This window comes from Myotis brandtii, unplaced genomic scaffold (genome assembly GCF_000412655.1).
Source record: "Myotis brandtii unplaced genomic scaffold, ASM41265v1 scaffold455, whole genome shotgun sequence".
NCBI classification, from domain to species: Eukaryota; Metazoa; Chordata; class Mammalia; order Chiroptera; family Vespertilionidae; genus Myotis; species Myotis brandtii.
Window position 1 is genome coordinate 662,406 of NW_005367384.1, and position 12,755 is coordinate 675,160.

Sequence of the window (12,755 nt, forward strand, 5' to 3'; positions counted from 1 at the left end):
CAGTCCGACCGCAGCGGCCCAGGGACACTCATGGCTCAACATTGATTCTTCTTCTTTTTTAAAAAATATATTTTTATTGATTTCAAAGAGGAAGGGAGAGGGAAAGAGAGATAGAACATCAATGATAAGAGAGAATCATCGATCAGCTGCCTCCTGAACGCCCCCAACCGGGGATCGAGCCCGCAACCTAGGCATGTGCCCTCGACCGGAATCAAACTTTGGATCCTTTAGTCGTCAGGCCAACGCCCTATCCGCTGAGCCAAACTGGCTAGGGCTCTTTTTTATAGTTCTGCTCAACTTTCTAAAGTCCTAATTTGTTAGCAGTAAGTAAATGTGTCCCTCAGCTTCTTTGTCAAATGATAAACTTTTAAGGATATTAAAGGTACAGGGGAGGAAAGAATCCAGCTGCCTATGAACTGTATGTCAGGGTAACCATGCATGAGAAAAAGTCTTCTTTATAGACAAATCACAGCTATTACTTACAGAAGAACTGAGAGACTTAGGAAAACACCCTTTTGTAACCCCTCAGGCAATAATACGTAGATCTAAACAAAGACCATCAATAGCTACTAAAACCGTTGAGTCGGAGATCAGATAAAGAATGTTACAATGGAGGGACCAGACTGAAATGACCCACACTCCCATCTTCATCACTAAAGACAGGGCAATCAGACATTATGGGACCTCTTCGTAAAAACTATCAAGAAGTAGAAAGCACCACTTATATAGTACTAGAGGCCTGGTGCACGAATTCATGCATGGGTGGGGTCCGATTGGCTGGCACCGCCCCCTGGTTGAACTCCAGGTCGAAGGACAATTTGCATATTAACCTTTTATTATATACGATTCTTGACCAAAAAGGGAACCTGGCCTAGCCAGTGTGGCTCAGTGATTAAAAATTGACCCATGCACCAGAGGTCGCCAGTTCAATTCCCGGTCAGGAGACATGCCTGGTTTGCCAGCTTGATCCCCAGTAGGGGACATGGAGGAGACAGCCAATTGATGTTTCTCTTTTATCAATGTTTCTATCTCTCTCTTCCTCTCCCTTCCTCTCTCTGAAGTCAATTAAAAACAAAAAAACAAAAACAAAAAAACCCCAAAAAACTAAGCCCTAGCTGGTTTGGCTCAGTGGATACAGCGTCAGCCTGCGGACTGAAGGGTCCCAGGTTCAATTCCAGTCAAGGGCACGTGCCTGGGTTGCAGGCTTGATCCCCATTAGGGGACATGCAGGAGGCAGCCAATCAATGATTCTCTCTCATCATTGATGTTTCTATCTCTCTCTCCCTCTCCCTTCCTCTCTGAAATCAATAAAGATAAATGAAAAAAAACAAAAAACTAAGAAAAAAAATTTTTAAGGGAACCTGAATCTAATCCGTCCTCTAAATCTAACCATTAATTCACAGAAATTACACGCAACCCCATGAGGATACAATTCGCTATATTTTGAATTTGGAAGATTCTATAGAACAAATCACCTGGTTTCTTTAAAAAAAAAAAAAAGTGGCCTTGGATAGGTGGCTCAGTTGGTTGGAGCATTGTCCTAACACCAAAAAGGTTGCAGGTTCAATCCCCGGGTAAGGTTTAACAGAAAGGTCAAGGAGGAGACACTGTAATAGATTAAAATAGGCTTCAGAGACAAATCTAGAAAATGACATATTCATACGATGTTTGTTTTATTGTTGTTTTTTGTTTGGTTGGTTTTTATTAATCCTCATCCAAGGGTATTTTTTCCATTGATTTTTTAGAGAGAGAGTGGAAAGGAGGGGGGGAGAGACAGAGAAAGAAACATTGATATAAGAGAGACACATCAATTGGTTGCCTCCCACACTTGCCCTGACCAGGGCCGGGGCTTAAGCTTGCAATCTAGGTATGTCACTAATCATTGGAATCCAACCTGGGACCCTACAGTCCTTGGGCTGATGCTCTATCCACTGAGGCAAACCAGCTAGGGCATTCATACCATGTTTTGATACAAATTGGAATATATCAACTCATTTTTGAGACAATGGGGAAAAATAGAACATGAACTAGATATTCTCTCTCATTGATGTTTCTAACTCTCTATCCCTCTCCTTCTCCCTTCCTCTCTGTAAAAAAAAATCAATAAACTATATTTTTTTTAAAAAGTTGTGGTACATATCTACCATTAGATAGATATATTACTCAGCCATAAAAAAGATTAAAATCTTCCCATTTGTAACAGCATGGACCTAGAGGGTGTTATGCTAACTGAAATAAGTCAGTCAGTGAAAGACTAATACCATATGATTTCACTTATATGTGGAATAGAAAGAACAAAATCAATGAACAAACAAAATTGAAACAGACTCATAGTAGACACAGAGAGCAGACGGATGGTTGCCAGAAGAGAGGAGGGTTGGGGGGCTGGATGAAAAAGGTGAAGGGATAAAGAAGTACAGATTGGACCCGGCCAGTGTGGCTCAATGGTTGAGCATCGACCTGTGAACTATGAGGTCACGGTTTGATTCCCGGTCAGGGTACATGCCTGGGTTGCAGGCTCGATCCCCAGTGTGGGGTGTGCAGGAGGCAGCCGATCAATGATTCTCTCTCATCATTGATGTTTCTAGCTCTCTCTCTCCCTCTCCCTTCCTCTCTGAAATCAGTAAAAACATTTTTTTAAAAAGGAAGTACAGATTGGTAGTTATAATGTAGTCACTAGGGATGTAAAGTACAGCATAGGGAATTATAGTCAATATTGTAATAACTGTGTATGGTGCCAGGTGGGGACTGGAAATATCAAGGGGAAGACTTTGTAAAGTATATGATTATCTAACCACTATGCTGTACACCTCAAACTAATACAAAATAATATTAAGTGTAAACTGTAATTGAAAAATAAAATTTTGTCATTTCAGCAAAAAAAGAAAAGAAAAAGAAATTCAGAGAATATTAGGCAGTAGTGGCAGAAAGTAAAGCTAAAGGGATATGAAGACTGAAATTCTGAGGTTAAAATGGTCTGGCACTAGCCAGAGAAAAGCATCTGGAAATCCAATGTGGTTCAGTTTGCTGGGCTTCATCCCATACACCAAAAGGCTACAGGTTCAATTCCCGGTCAGGGCACATGCCCGGGTTTCGGGCTCAGTCCCTGGTAGGGGAAGTGCAGGAGGCAGCTGATTGATGTTCTGCTCTCACATCGATGTTTCTCTCTCTGTCCCTCTCTCTCTAAAAATCAATAAAAAAACCTTAAAAAAAAAAGTCAGGGCTGTTAACCTGGTCACATGAACAGGTACAGGCAAGGACCTGTGAGCCCAGGCTGCTCAGGTTCTAAAGCAGAACTGGAACCGACTTCCACTCCTAAAGCCCTGACATAGCTCAGTTCTTCCCATCCTTGAACTTTTGTAAAATGTTTTCCTTATTGCACCATGTTTATTCTTTAACTAATTCCCTTTCACAAAATATCTTAATTCCTACCACCAAAAGAACCTAATTAGAACACTTTGATTTTGCACCCGCCTTGAAATGTTTCTTTTTGTTTGTTTTGTCTTGTTTTAAATATGTTTTTATTGATTTCAGAGAGGAAGGGAGAGGGAGAGAGAGATAGAAAAATACCAATTGAGAGAGAATCGCCAATTGGCAGCCTCCTACACACCCCCTACTGGGGATTGAGCCAGCAACCCAGGTATGTGCCCTGACCGGGAATCTCAACCACTGAGGACACCGGCCAGGCTTGAAATCTGTTTTACATAATCACACATCACTCCGGAAAAAAAATCCAACTCATTTCAAAATGTTCATGGATAATGCAGATTTTACTGAGTTTCATGACACACAGAGGAGAGTTACATTGAATCCCCCACAGCAAAATTTCCTTTGAAAATCCCCTTTGTCAACTTTATCTTTCTCCAAATCCCCTTGCTCAGCTGCCTCAACACTTTTTTCTTTCCATTTCTTCCACAGCCTCCCACCTTTATAAATTCTCTCAACAAAACTAAGGATACACACAAGAACCCACAGCAAAACCACACTCAGCGCTTTTGAGCATTTTCTAGGCACACCCCAGTAATCCAGCCATCCCCAACTACAGAAGCGGAGCCCGAGGGTAGTGAAGAGATTTGCCCAGAGTCCCCTATAAGTTAGAGAGAGATGTCCTACGCCAGTACTCTTCCCATCACACTGTGCTGCTTCAAAACACCTCACTCACAGGCAATGCAAAAGGGAGCTGCAACGGGATGCAAGCAGGAACGTCAAGACAACAGGCTCCAGCCCAGCCGGTGTGGCTCAGTGGTTGAGCATCGATCCATGAACCAAGAGGTCACCAGTTCAATTCCCAGTCGCTTCTATCTCTCTATCCCTTTCCCATCCCCTCTCTCTAAAATCAATAAAAACGTATCTTTAAAAGAGAAGAAAACAGGCTCCAAACTCGAGTGGGTCGATGGGATCAGTGTGTGACTGCCGTAAACACCTGCCAGCAAGCACTGCCTCAGAACACTTACTCTGGCCCACTTTTCATCTGCGCCACATCCCGGGCAGACACAAATGTTGGTCTTCTGGCGACATCCTTTTGGGTCTTGGAAATGATGTTTGTCTGCATCATCCCTTTAGACAGAAAAAAAGAAAACCAACAAGAATTAAGGGTTAGTCCTAGAAAATGATTTATTGTTATTTTTCAGAGGCTAGTGAAACAGCAAATATTCATGTCTGACCAGTATATGTATAAAGAGAGAAAAGACTTTTGGATGGAAATTGCTCATGATAAAAATTTGTAAACTTCACTGCCCTTTTTATAAGACCCAGAAAACAAAGATGTAAATAGCATTTAGCAATGAATCTAATCTTAGCAATAAATCTGGTGGTAAAGAAGAGAGCTAGGGTAGCCAGATAACAAGACATCATCCATGTGAGCTGCCTTAAACCAGGCATTAATGATTATATATCACTAGAGGCCTGGTGCACGAAATTCGTGCACTGGGGGGGGGGGGGGGTTCCCTCTTAGCCCAGCCTGTGCCCTCTCGCAGTTCGGGACCCCTTGCAGGATATAGCGATGCACCAAGCAGCAGGCAGTCAGGAAGGAGCCGGCCTGGTTGCCCCCAACTACCCCCCCTGCCAGCCTGGTTGCCCCTAACTGCACCCCCACCGGCCTGGTTGACCCACGCAGCCTGCTGTTCAGTCGTTTGGTCGTCCCTCACTAATCCCCCTGCCGGCCTGGTCGTAGGCAGCCATCTTTGTGAGGGTGTGAGGGTTAATTTGCATAATACCTCTTTATTATGTAGGATTACATGACATAATTATATATTTTGAAGGTTTTTTTCTACATGAAGTATGAAATGCCATTTTCAATTCATGCATGCTGTAGACCTAGATCCAAGCTTTAACCAGAGTGACTGCCTTGAAGAGGAAATCCTTGTATATATTGCTACAATGATTTCCTTTTCTTATAAACATGCACTGCCTATGTGATTCAGCAATCCCACTCCTTGGTATTTACCCAAGAGAAATGACATCCTGTATCTACACAAAGACTTGTAGTTGAATGTTCCCAGTAGCCACCCAAATACCCATCCAGAGGTGAATGGATAAACACACCATGATAGATCCTGACAATGGAATATTACTCAGCAATGAAAAGGGAAGAACTACTATACATGCAACAACATAGCTAAACCTAAAAGACATCACTGTGAGTGAAAGAAGCCAGCTGTAGACACAGCACACACTAAAAGATTCTCTTGATAGGAAGTTCCAGAATAGATCGAACAAATCGATAGTGACAGAAAGCAGAGCCGTTGGAGGCAGGGGAAGACTCATGGCAAAAAGGCATGAGGAAACTTCTTGGATTGTTGAGGCCGCTCTCCATCTTGATGAGGAGAGAAGTTGCATGCACTTGTCAACATTCATCCAATGGCACGCTCAAAATGCATGCACGTCATTGTAGCAATTATGACTCAGTATAGTTGATGTAAGATGAAACAAAGATACACAACAACAAAAGAGCAAACAGGGCAAATCGGATCACGTCACAACCTTCTCCTGATTTCCGGCTCATAAAACATCCAAGTTTCTGTGCCTGCTCTTGTCTCTCACAGACCTTCTTGCTGTTCTTTGAAACCTCAGGCTTATCTACAGCTTACAGCTGAAGTGCTAGTCTTCCCTCTCCTGGTGGGCTGCACCCCCTCTTTCAAAGTTTCCTCCTCCCATAAAAGCAGGCACATCCCAAGACTCCCCCATTCTCTCACTGCTTCACCACATTGCTTCCTTTCCCATGGCTGTGAGCACTTTCTGAAAATGCCTGGTTTGCCCACGGCTACAACAGTGCCTGGCACGCAGCTGATGCTCCAATATTCGATTAATGAATGAGAAAATGTAAGAATAAGAAATAAGAGAAAAGGAGTCCGGACCCTGTAAACTGCTCTGAACTGCTTTTTCTGTTGCAAGTGAACAAGATTACTGATCAAATTGCTCCAGACGGAGGAACCTGGAACATTGGTTTTCTTCCAACTTTCCACCAACTTTTACAAACTCTAAATGATAGACTACCAACCAAGGGGGAAAAATGTTTAAGCCTTCATTTCTTTCATCATCCAACAGAAGAGATTTTTATTTATCACTATTGCCTTCTAGTCTTGGTCCCATTACATACATTGCTGCACTAGCATGCACATTACATTTTTAAATCTTTCCCGTTTTTGTACTACTATTTGTAATACTTTAAACAATAAAAATTAAATAAAAAATAAAAATCTTTTCCATTTTAGATTCTTCAGCATACAAATAGAAAAGTGCAGAAACAGAAATTGGGGGTCCTGCCTTTTTCATTTAACAATTTCAATTTTTGCTTTTACTACAGTTTTCATAATCAGAATTTTAACAAGTACCCAATACTCCACTAAAATGTAATGCCCCAATTTGTTGAGTCATGTCCTGTTTTAGTTCTTTAGATAAGGCTGCAATAAAGACCTTCTTGCCTACAGCTTTTTATTTTTCTTCCAATGAATTATTTCCTTAGAAAAATTCCTGAGTGCTCACTTCAGCAGCACACATACAAAAATTGGAACAATAAAAAAAAGATTGGCATGGCCCTGTGCAAGGATGACACAGACATTCGTGAAGTGCTTTATATTAAAAAAAGAAAGAGCCCGGCCAGTGTGGCTCAGTGGTTGAGCATCGACCCATGAATCACGAGGTCACAGTTCGATTCCCAGTCAGGGCACATGCCCGGGTTGTGGGTTCGATCCTCATTGGGGGAGGGGGTGCGGCGTGCAGGAGGTAGCCAATCAATGATTCTCTCTCATCACTGATGTGTCTATCTCTCTCCCTCTCCCTTCCTCTCTCTCTCTAAAAATCAATAGGAATATTTAAAAATAAAGAAAGAAATATTCCTGAGAAGATGAAAAGCCAAGCACATTTTACTACTCCTTGATATGTATTGCCAGGTTGCTTTTCAAAAATCCTATATAATAAAAGGCTGATATGCAAATTGACCAAACTGCAGACAACTGGTCGCTATGACGTGCACTGACCACCAGGATGCAGACACTCAGTGCAGGAGCACCGTTCAGCCAGAAGCCGGGCTCACGGCTGGCGAGCTCAGTGGTGGTGGCGGGAGTCTTTCCCGCCGCTGCGGCAGCACTAAGGATGTCCAACTGATGGCTTAGTTGGACATCTTTAGTGCTCGGGGAGTGGGCCTCAGTCGGACATCCCCCAAGGGCTCCCGGACTGCAAGAGGGCACAGGCTGGGCTGAGGGACTGTGCGTGCCGCCCTCCGCCCCGTTCACCCACCCCCCAGTGCATGAATTTCGTGCACCGGGCCTCTAGTGTTGGTATAATAGGTCCTTCAAAGCTACACTAGTAATGAGTACAGAGTCCAAATCTCAGGTACCATCTGGGCATTTTGAGGACTTGAGCAAGTCTCCTTTACCTCTTACAGAGCACCTGCAGGGCAGGTCCTGAAAGACCAAGAATGTGACCATCTGCAGGGAGTGTCCCAAGGGTGCAGCTAAGGGCCCGCACATTCACAGGGAGGGCAGTGCTGCCCTGATTTCTTACTAAACACACAGACAGACGGGTAGAAGCTGACCATGGTGGCTGAGATAAACACAGCAAAAGGCAGATCTTTAGAAAACGTGATGGATGAAACCGAACAGTGACCTAGAGGATGACGCCTGAGAGGATCAGCAAGGTTCTACTACCCTGAAGGCACCCACAGGCCCAGGGTCTCCACTGTCGTCATCAGCACCTGAAAATTATGCCTCAGCTGGGAAGCAGCATGCCCAGAATCTGAAACTTAGAATGGTGAAGCTGGAAGGAACCCCCAGAAACCACTTAGCCCAATGCCCCCATTTGACAGATGAGAGAACTGAGGCCGAGAGAGGCCAGGGGCTGCTCCCGGGGTTACATAGCTACTGTATGTCAGAGCCAAGACTAGAGCATGGGTCTTCTGATGGCCACTGGCTTCCACACCCCATACTGCTGGTCTTGCTAAAAGAACCTTGAACCCACATCCTCTCGGCTGCCCCCTGCATGTCCACTCATGCCCATTCCAGCGATGGGCACCACTGCCAAATGCAGACTCTTACCTTGGAAACTCAGCTCGAAGTTCTCAGAACCCGCCTGAAACGGCACAATGCCCCTCGGAGTGCAGAGGAAGACAGACTCCAGGTATGAGGAATCGATGCTCGAAATTTGCCGACTGTCGCCCTAATTAAAAAAAAAAAAAAAAGTAAAGACTTTTAAGTAATGGTAGGCTTTTAAGTAATCTCTACCACTGTATGTTATGTAATTTTATTTTAGCCCTGGGATTTAAGGAGGGATTATCTTGCCTCCCAGACCAGATCATAAAGGTTCCCCTTTTATATAGTTTCCTCCATCCCAGGACCAGGAGGGAACAGTCTACACTGTAAGAACTACACTTGGTGGATGCTGGAAAAATATAGCTCTTCACAATAATATTTTTTAAAGTATATTTTTATTTATTTCAGAGAGGAAGGAAGAGGGAGAGAGAGATAGAAACATCAGTGATGAGAGAGAATCATTGATCGGCCGTCTCTTGCATGCCCCACACAGGGGGATTGAGCCTGCAACCCAGGCATGTGCCCTTGACTGGAATTGAACCTGGGACCCTCCAGTCTGCAGGCCAATGCTCTTCTATCCACTGAGCCAAACCACTAGGGCTGCAATCATCTTTTTACACCTTCCATAAAATATGACCCAAGTGTACCGAGCAACTCAGACCCACCGTACGGACATCGTGTCTGCCCTGATTACAGAATCCAGCACTCTAGCACAAAGGAGACCCCGGTGGCTCTATTAGCCCACCACACGAGAAAGCAGGGCGAGCTGTGGTGAAGGCAGGGAAAGCTCCAGTGGGTGCACTGCTGTCCAAATGTAAATGACCCACCCCTCCTCCTCTGCACCGAGCCAGAGTAAGCAAATACAATGGACTACGTCTCTAGTTAGTCCACAACACTGAAAAAGCACTTGAATTTGCCACTGACAGGGACTATATGAAAGGGACTAGAAGTACCCCTGAAATATCAAGACATACTCTCAGGCCTCAAGACATTTATGAAGGGTCTGAATTCAGAATGGTGGGTAAAGGGAAGTATGTTGACTCTAGCAAGGGGGCAGGGGTGGTCCCCGTTGCACTGTCCCCATCTCTGGCAGGGGTGGCAGCCCACGGCAAACTGGATGTAAGACCCTATTAGCAGGTATTGTACTCGTCACTTCTGACTGGTTCTTTCTTGTGGTTTTTATGTCCTTTTTAATGCTTACTGTCTCTTTCAAGTTCTCAGTGAGATCACCCACTCTTCCCACCTTTAATCTCTGGAACCCTGATGTCATTAAAATGCAAATATTCCCCAACGCTTTTCCCTTAGCTTACTGAAAATTTCAATTATTTGGCATAAGAACCATTGAGACCTATAGTTTATTTTAACCAAAGCTAATTAACTTGACTTCGTCATTTCTATTTCCACGGGCACCTCACAGAATCACTTTTAAGAAACTGCACTTTGCCCTAGCTGGTTTGGCTCAGTGGATAGCGTCGACCTGAGGACTGAAGGGTCCCAGGTTCGATTCTGATTAAGAGCACATGCCCGAGTTGCGGGCTTGATCCCCAGTAGGGGCGTGCAGGAGGCAGCCGATCAATGATTCTCTCTCCTCATTGATGTTTCTCTCTCTCTCTCCCTTCCTCTCTGAAATCAATAAAAATATATTTTTTAAAAAAGAAGCTGCATGTTGACATCATCCTTGGCTTGATCATTAGAACCTGTACAAAGCTCAACATCATGGGAGAGTTCACCCCAAGGTGCTCCAGAGGCCAGCGCAGCAGAGAGGCGACGAAGGGGTCAAGACCCCAATCTCTGAGCCCCTATCCTATTCCCCAGGGAAGTTCTGTTACTCCGTGTGCTCGCTGGGGTTCCCGGAAAGGTTGTTTGATAACCTGTACGGAGACTAGGACAGCTGGGAAACCACGGGCTACGGGAGTGACTTGCGGAGAACCTCTCGCCACAGCACCCACGGTCCCTTCTACCCGGCCCCGTGGCAGATGTTTTTCTCAGGCCCCATTAACAGAAAAAAGTGGTGCTTCTCCTGAGGAACTGGTGTGTTCTTCCCAGGGAGACACAGGGATCCTGTGACAGCTTGCCTCTTTGTTTGCTTTGGCAGCCAGACAGCTCAGGGCCAGATTCACGGCTCATCAACCTCTAACTATGTCGAACCTTACGCTGGTGTTCCCTGTGCCCGTTCTGTCTTTGGCTTTAACTTCATCTCTTGCTTTTTTTTTTTTTTTAATCTCTCTCTCATCACTCTGCTTTCATTGGCTGCGTCAGTGTGCTCCCTCTCTCTCTTTCTCTCTTGTTTTAAAAACATACTTTTATTGATTTCGGAGAGGAAAGGAGAGGGAGAGAGAGATAGAAACATCAATGATCAGAGAAAATCATCAATCAGCTGTCTTCTGCATGCCCCACACTGGGGATTGAAACCGCAACCCGGGCATGTGCCCTGACTGGGAATCGAACCATGACCTCCTGGTTCATAGGTCGATGCTCAACCACTGAGCCACGTCAGCCGGGCTCTCTTTCTCTCTTTTTAATCCTATGAATCAAAAAGAGGAAGGGACACTAGAGAGAAGCTCTGCTTATCTAAATGTCTACCCCAATTGGCATGTCCCCATGTGGGTACGCCTCAAATGCTCCAGGCCCACCCTCTCAAGTTCCCCTGAATTCAGACAGGGAACCCTAGTGACCCTCTGTGTCAGCCTGCTGATCCTCCGCTCTCCCTGTTTTCTGGCGGGAAGCCGTGATCTGTACAGTTATGCATTAATAGATAGAAAGCTATCTCAAGGTCCCACCCCAGTCCTTGATAATGAGGGTAGGGGGGCATGCAGCGGACTCACATCTTAAGCGATTTCTTAAAAATAATATATGTCTTTGTTTATAATTGCAATCACAGTACATGCCTGTGAAAACAATGCCAATACAGTTGTGTATACTGTGAAAAGCACCACTTCCTCCACCACACCCACTCTCCATCGGTGACCATGGAGGCATCAAACATGTTAGTCATGGTTTTCTCCTGGAGTTGGCAAGTTTAAACACGCGCCTCCAGGGGAGGAACGGAACTCACCTTCTCCCCATACGGAATCCATCTGTGACTTCCACTCTTCCAATACCAAATCCATTTTGTGGTGAAGACAGAATTATCCGGCAGTGTGACGGACGAAGGTGTGGAGAGACGTCGGATGGGATCAGAACCACAAGTCATTTTCTGGAAATTGATTTTTAAATTTCCGAAAGGAATGCTGACGAGGGGGAAAAGTTTAAAGTTAATCAAAATGCTTCATTGACCTCTGTTTTCTACAATCCGGTCTTCCCTAACAAAAGCACAGAACTGATATTTTAGAGCTAAAAGGGATCTTCAGATGTTCTTGATACACCTGCCGGTCTTACCACATAAAAGAAACAGCTAAAACTGAGAGGTGATGTCACTTGCCTACCCCACATTTCAATGGTATCACAAAATGCATTCTTTCCTCAAAAACTATCCCAAATAAGACGGTGCCCACACAAAACAACTGGTTCAGGGTTAGAAAGTGAGTTAGAAACTCACAGTAGGTCAGTTTTTTCAATTGTTTATCAAAAGACCTTTTCATAGGTAATAATATTTTCATAATATTAAGACATTATGTGCCTTTTTCACTTACGTACACTCACAGGTGCACAGTAGAGTTTTCAAGAGGCCACATCATGTGTGATTTCAAAATAGATTTCCAAAAATATAAAACAATGTCATTCTTCTCAATGAATTTTTGTTTTGGAAAACGGTTATTTTTAGTTATACATATCTACAGCTATAACTATGTGCACAAAACTGTATAATTATATAAATGTAGTTAAATATTATTCATATTAACATGTAATGAATTTACTTTTAAATGAATCAATAATTTGTCTCAGTTTTGATTTTTACTATGATAAATGTGGATAGCTATAATACATAAAATCAGAAGCTCTTTGGGATCCTCTATATATTTTAAGACCGTAGAGGGGTGGGTCCTGAGACCAAAAGGCTTGAGAATTATTGCTCCAAGAAGCACCTCCTTGATCAGTGGTTGTCAACCAGGAATGATTTTGTCCCCAGGGGGACATTTGCAATGTCTATAGACATTTTGGTTATCACAACTGACATCTAGTGGTTAAAGGCCAGCAATGCTGCTACACCAACCCCCTCCAAAAAATTATTATATTATTATTATTATTATTATTATTATTATTATTATTATTATTATTATTATTATT

The 12,755-nt window shown here is 43.8% G+C and overlaps 1 protein-coding gene across 1 annotated transcript in view; it reads right to left on the bottom strand.

Annotated features, from left to right (window-relative positions):
* ZC3HAV1 (zinc finger CCCH-type, antiviral 1) overlaps positions 1-12,755 on the bottom strand; it is a gene marked incomplete at its 5' end in the record, with an annotated part of 51,993 nt that overhangs the window by 8,300 nt on the left and 30,938 nt on the right. The window contains 3 exons of the mRNA XM_005874988.2: positions 4,455-4,557; positions 8,535-8,655; positions 11,584-11,758. Of these exons, the coding sequence (XP_005875050.2) occupies positions 4,455-4,557; positions 8,535-8,655; positions 11,584-11,758 (399 nt within the window). The remainder of the gene's footprint in view (positions 1-4,454; positions 4,558-8,534; positions 8,656-11,583; positions 11,759-12,755) is intronic.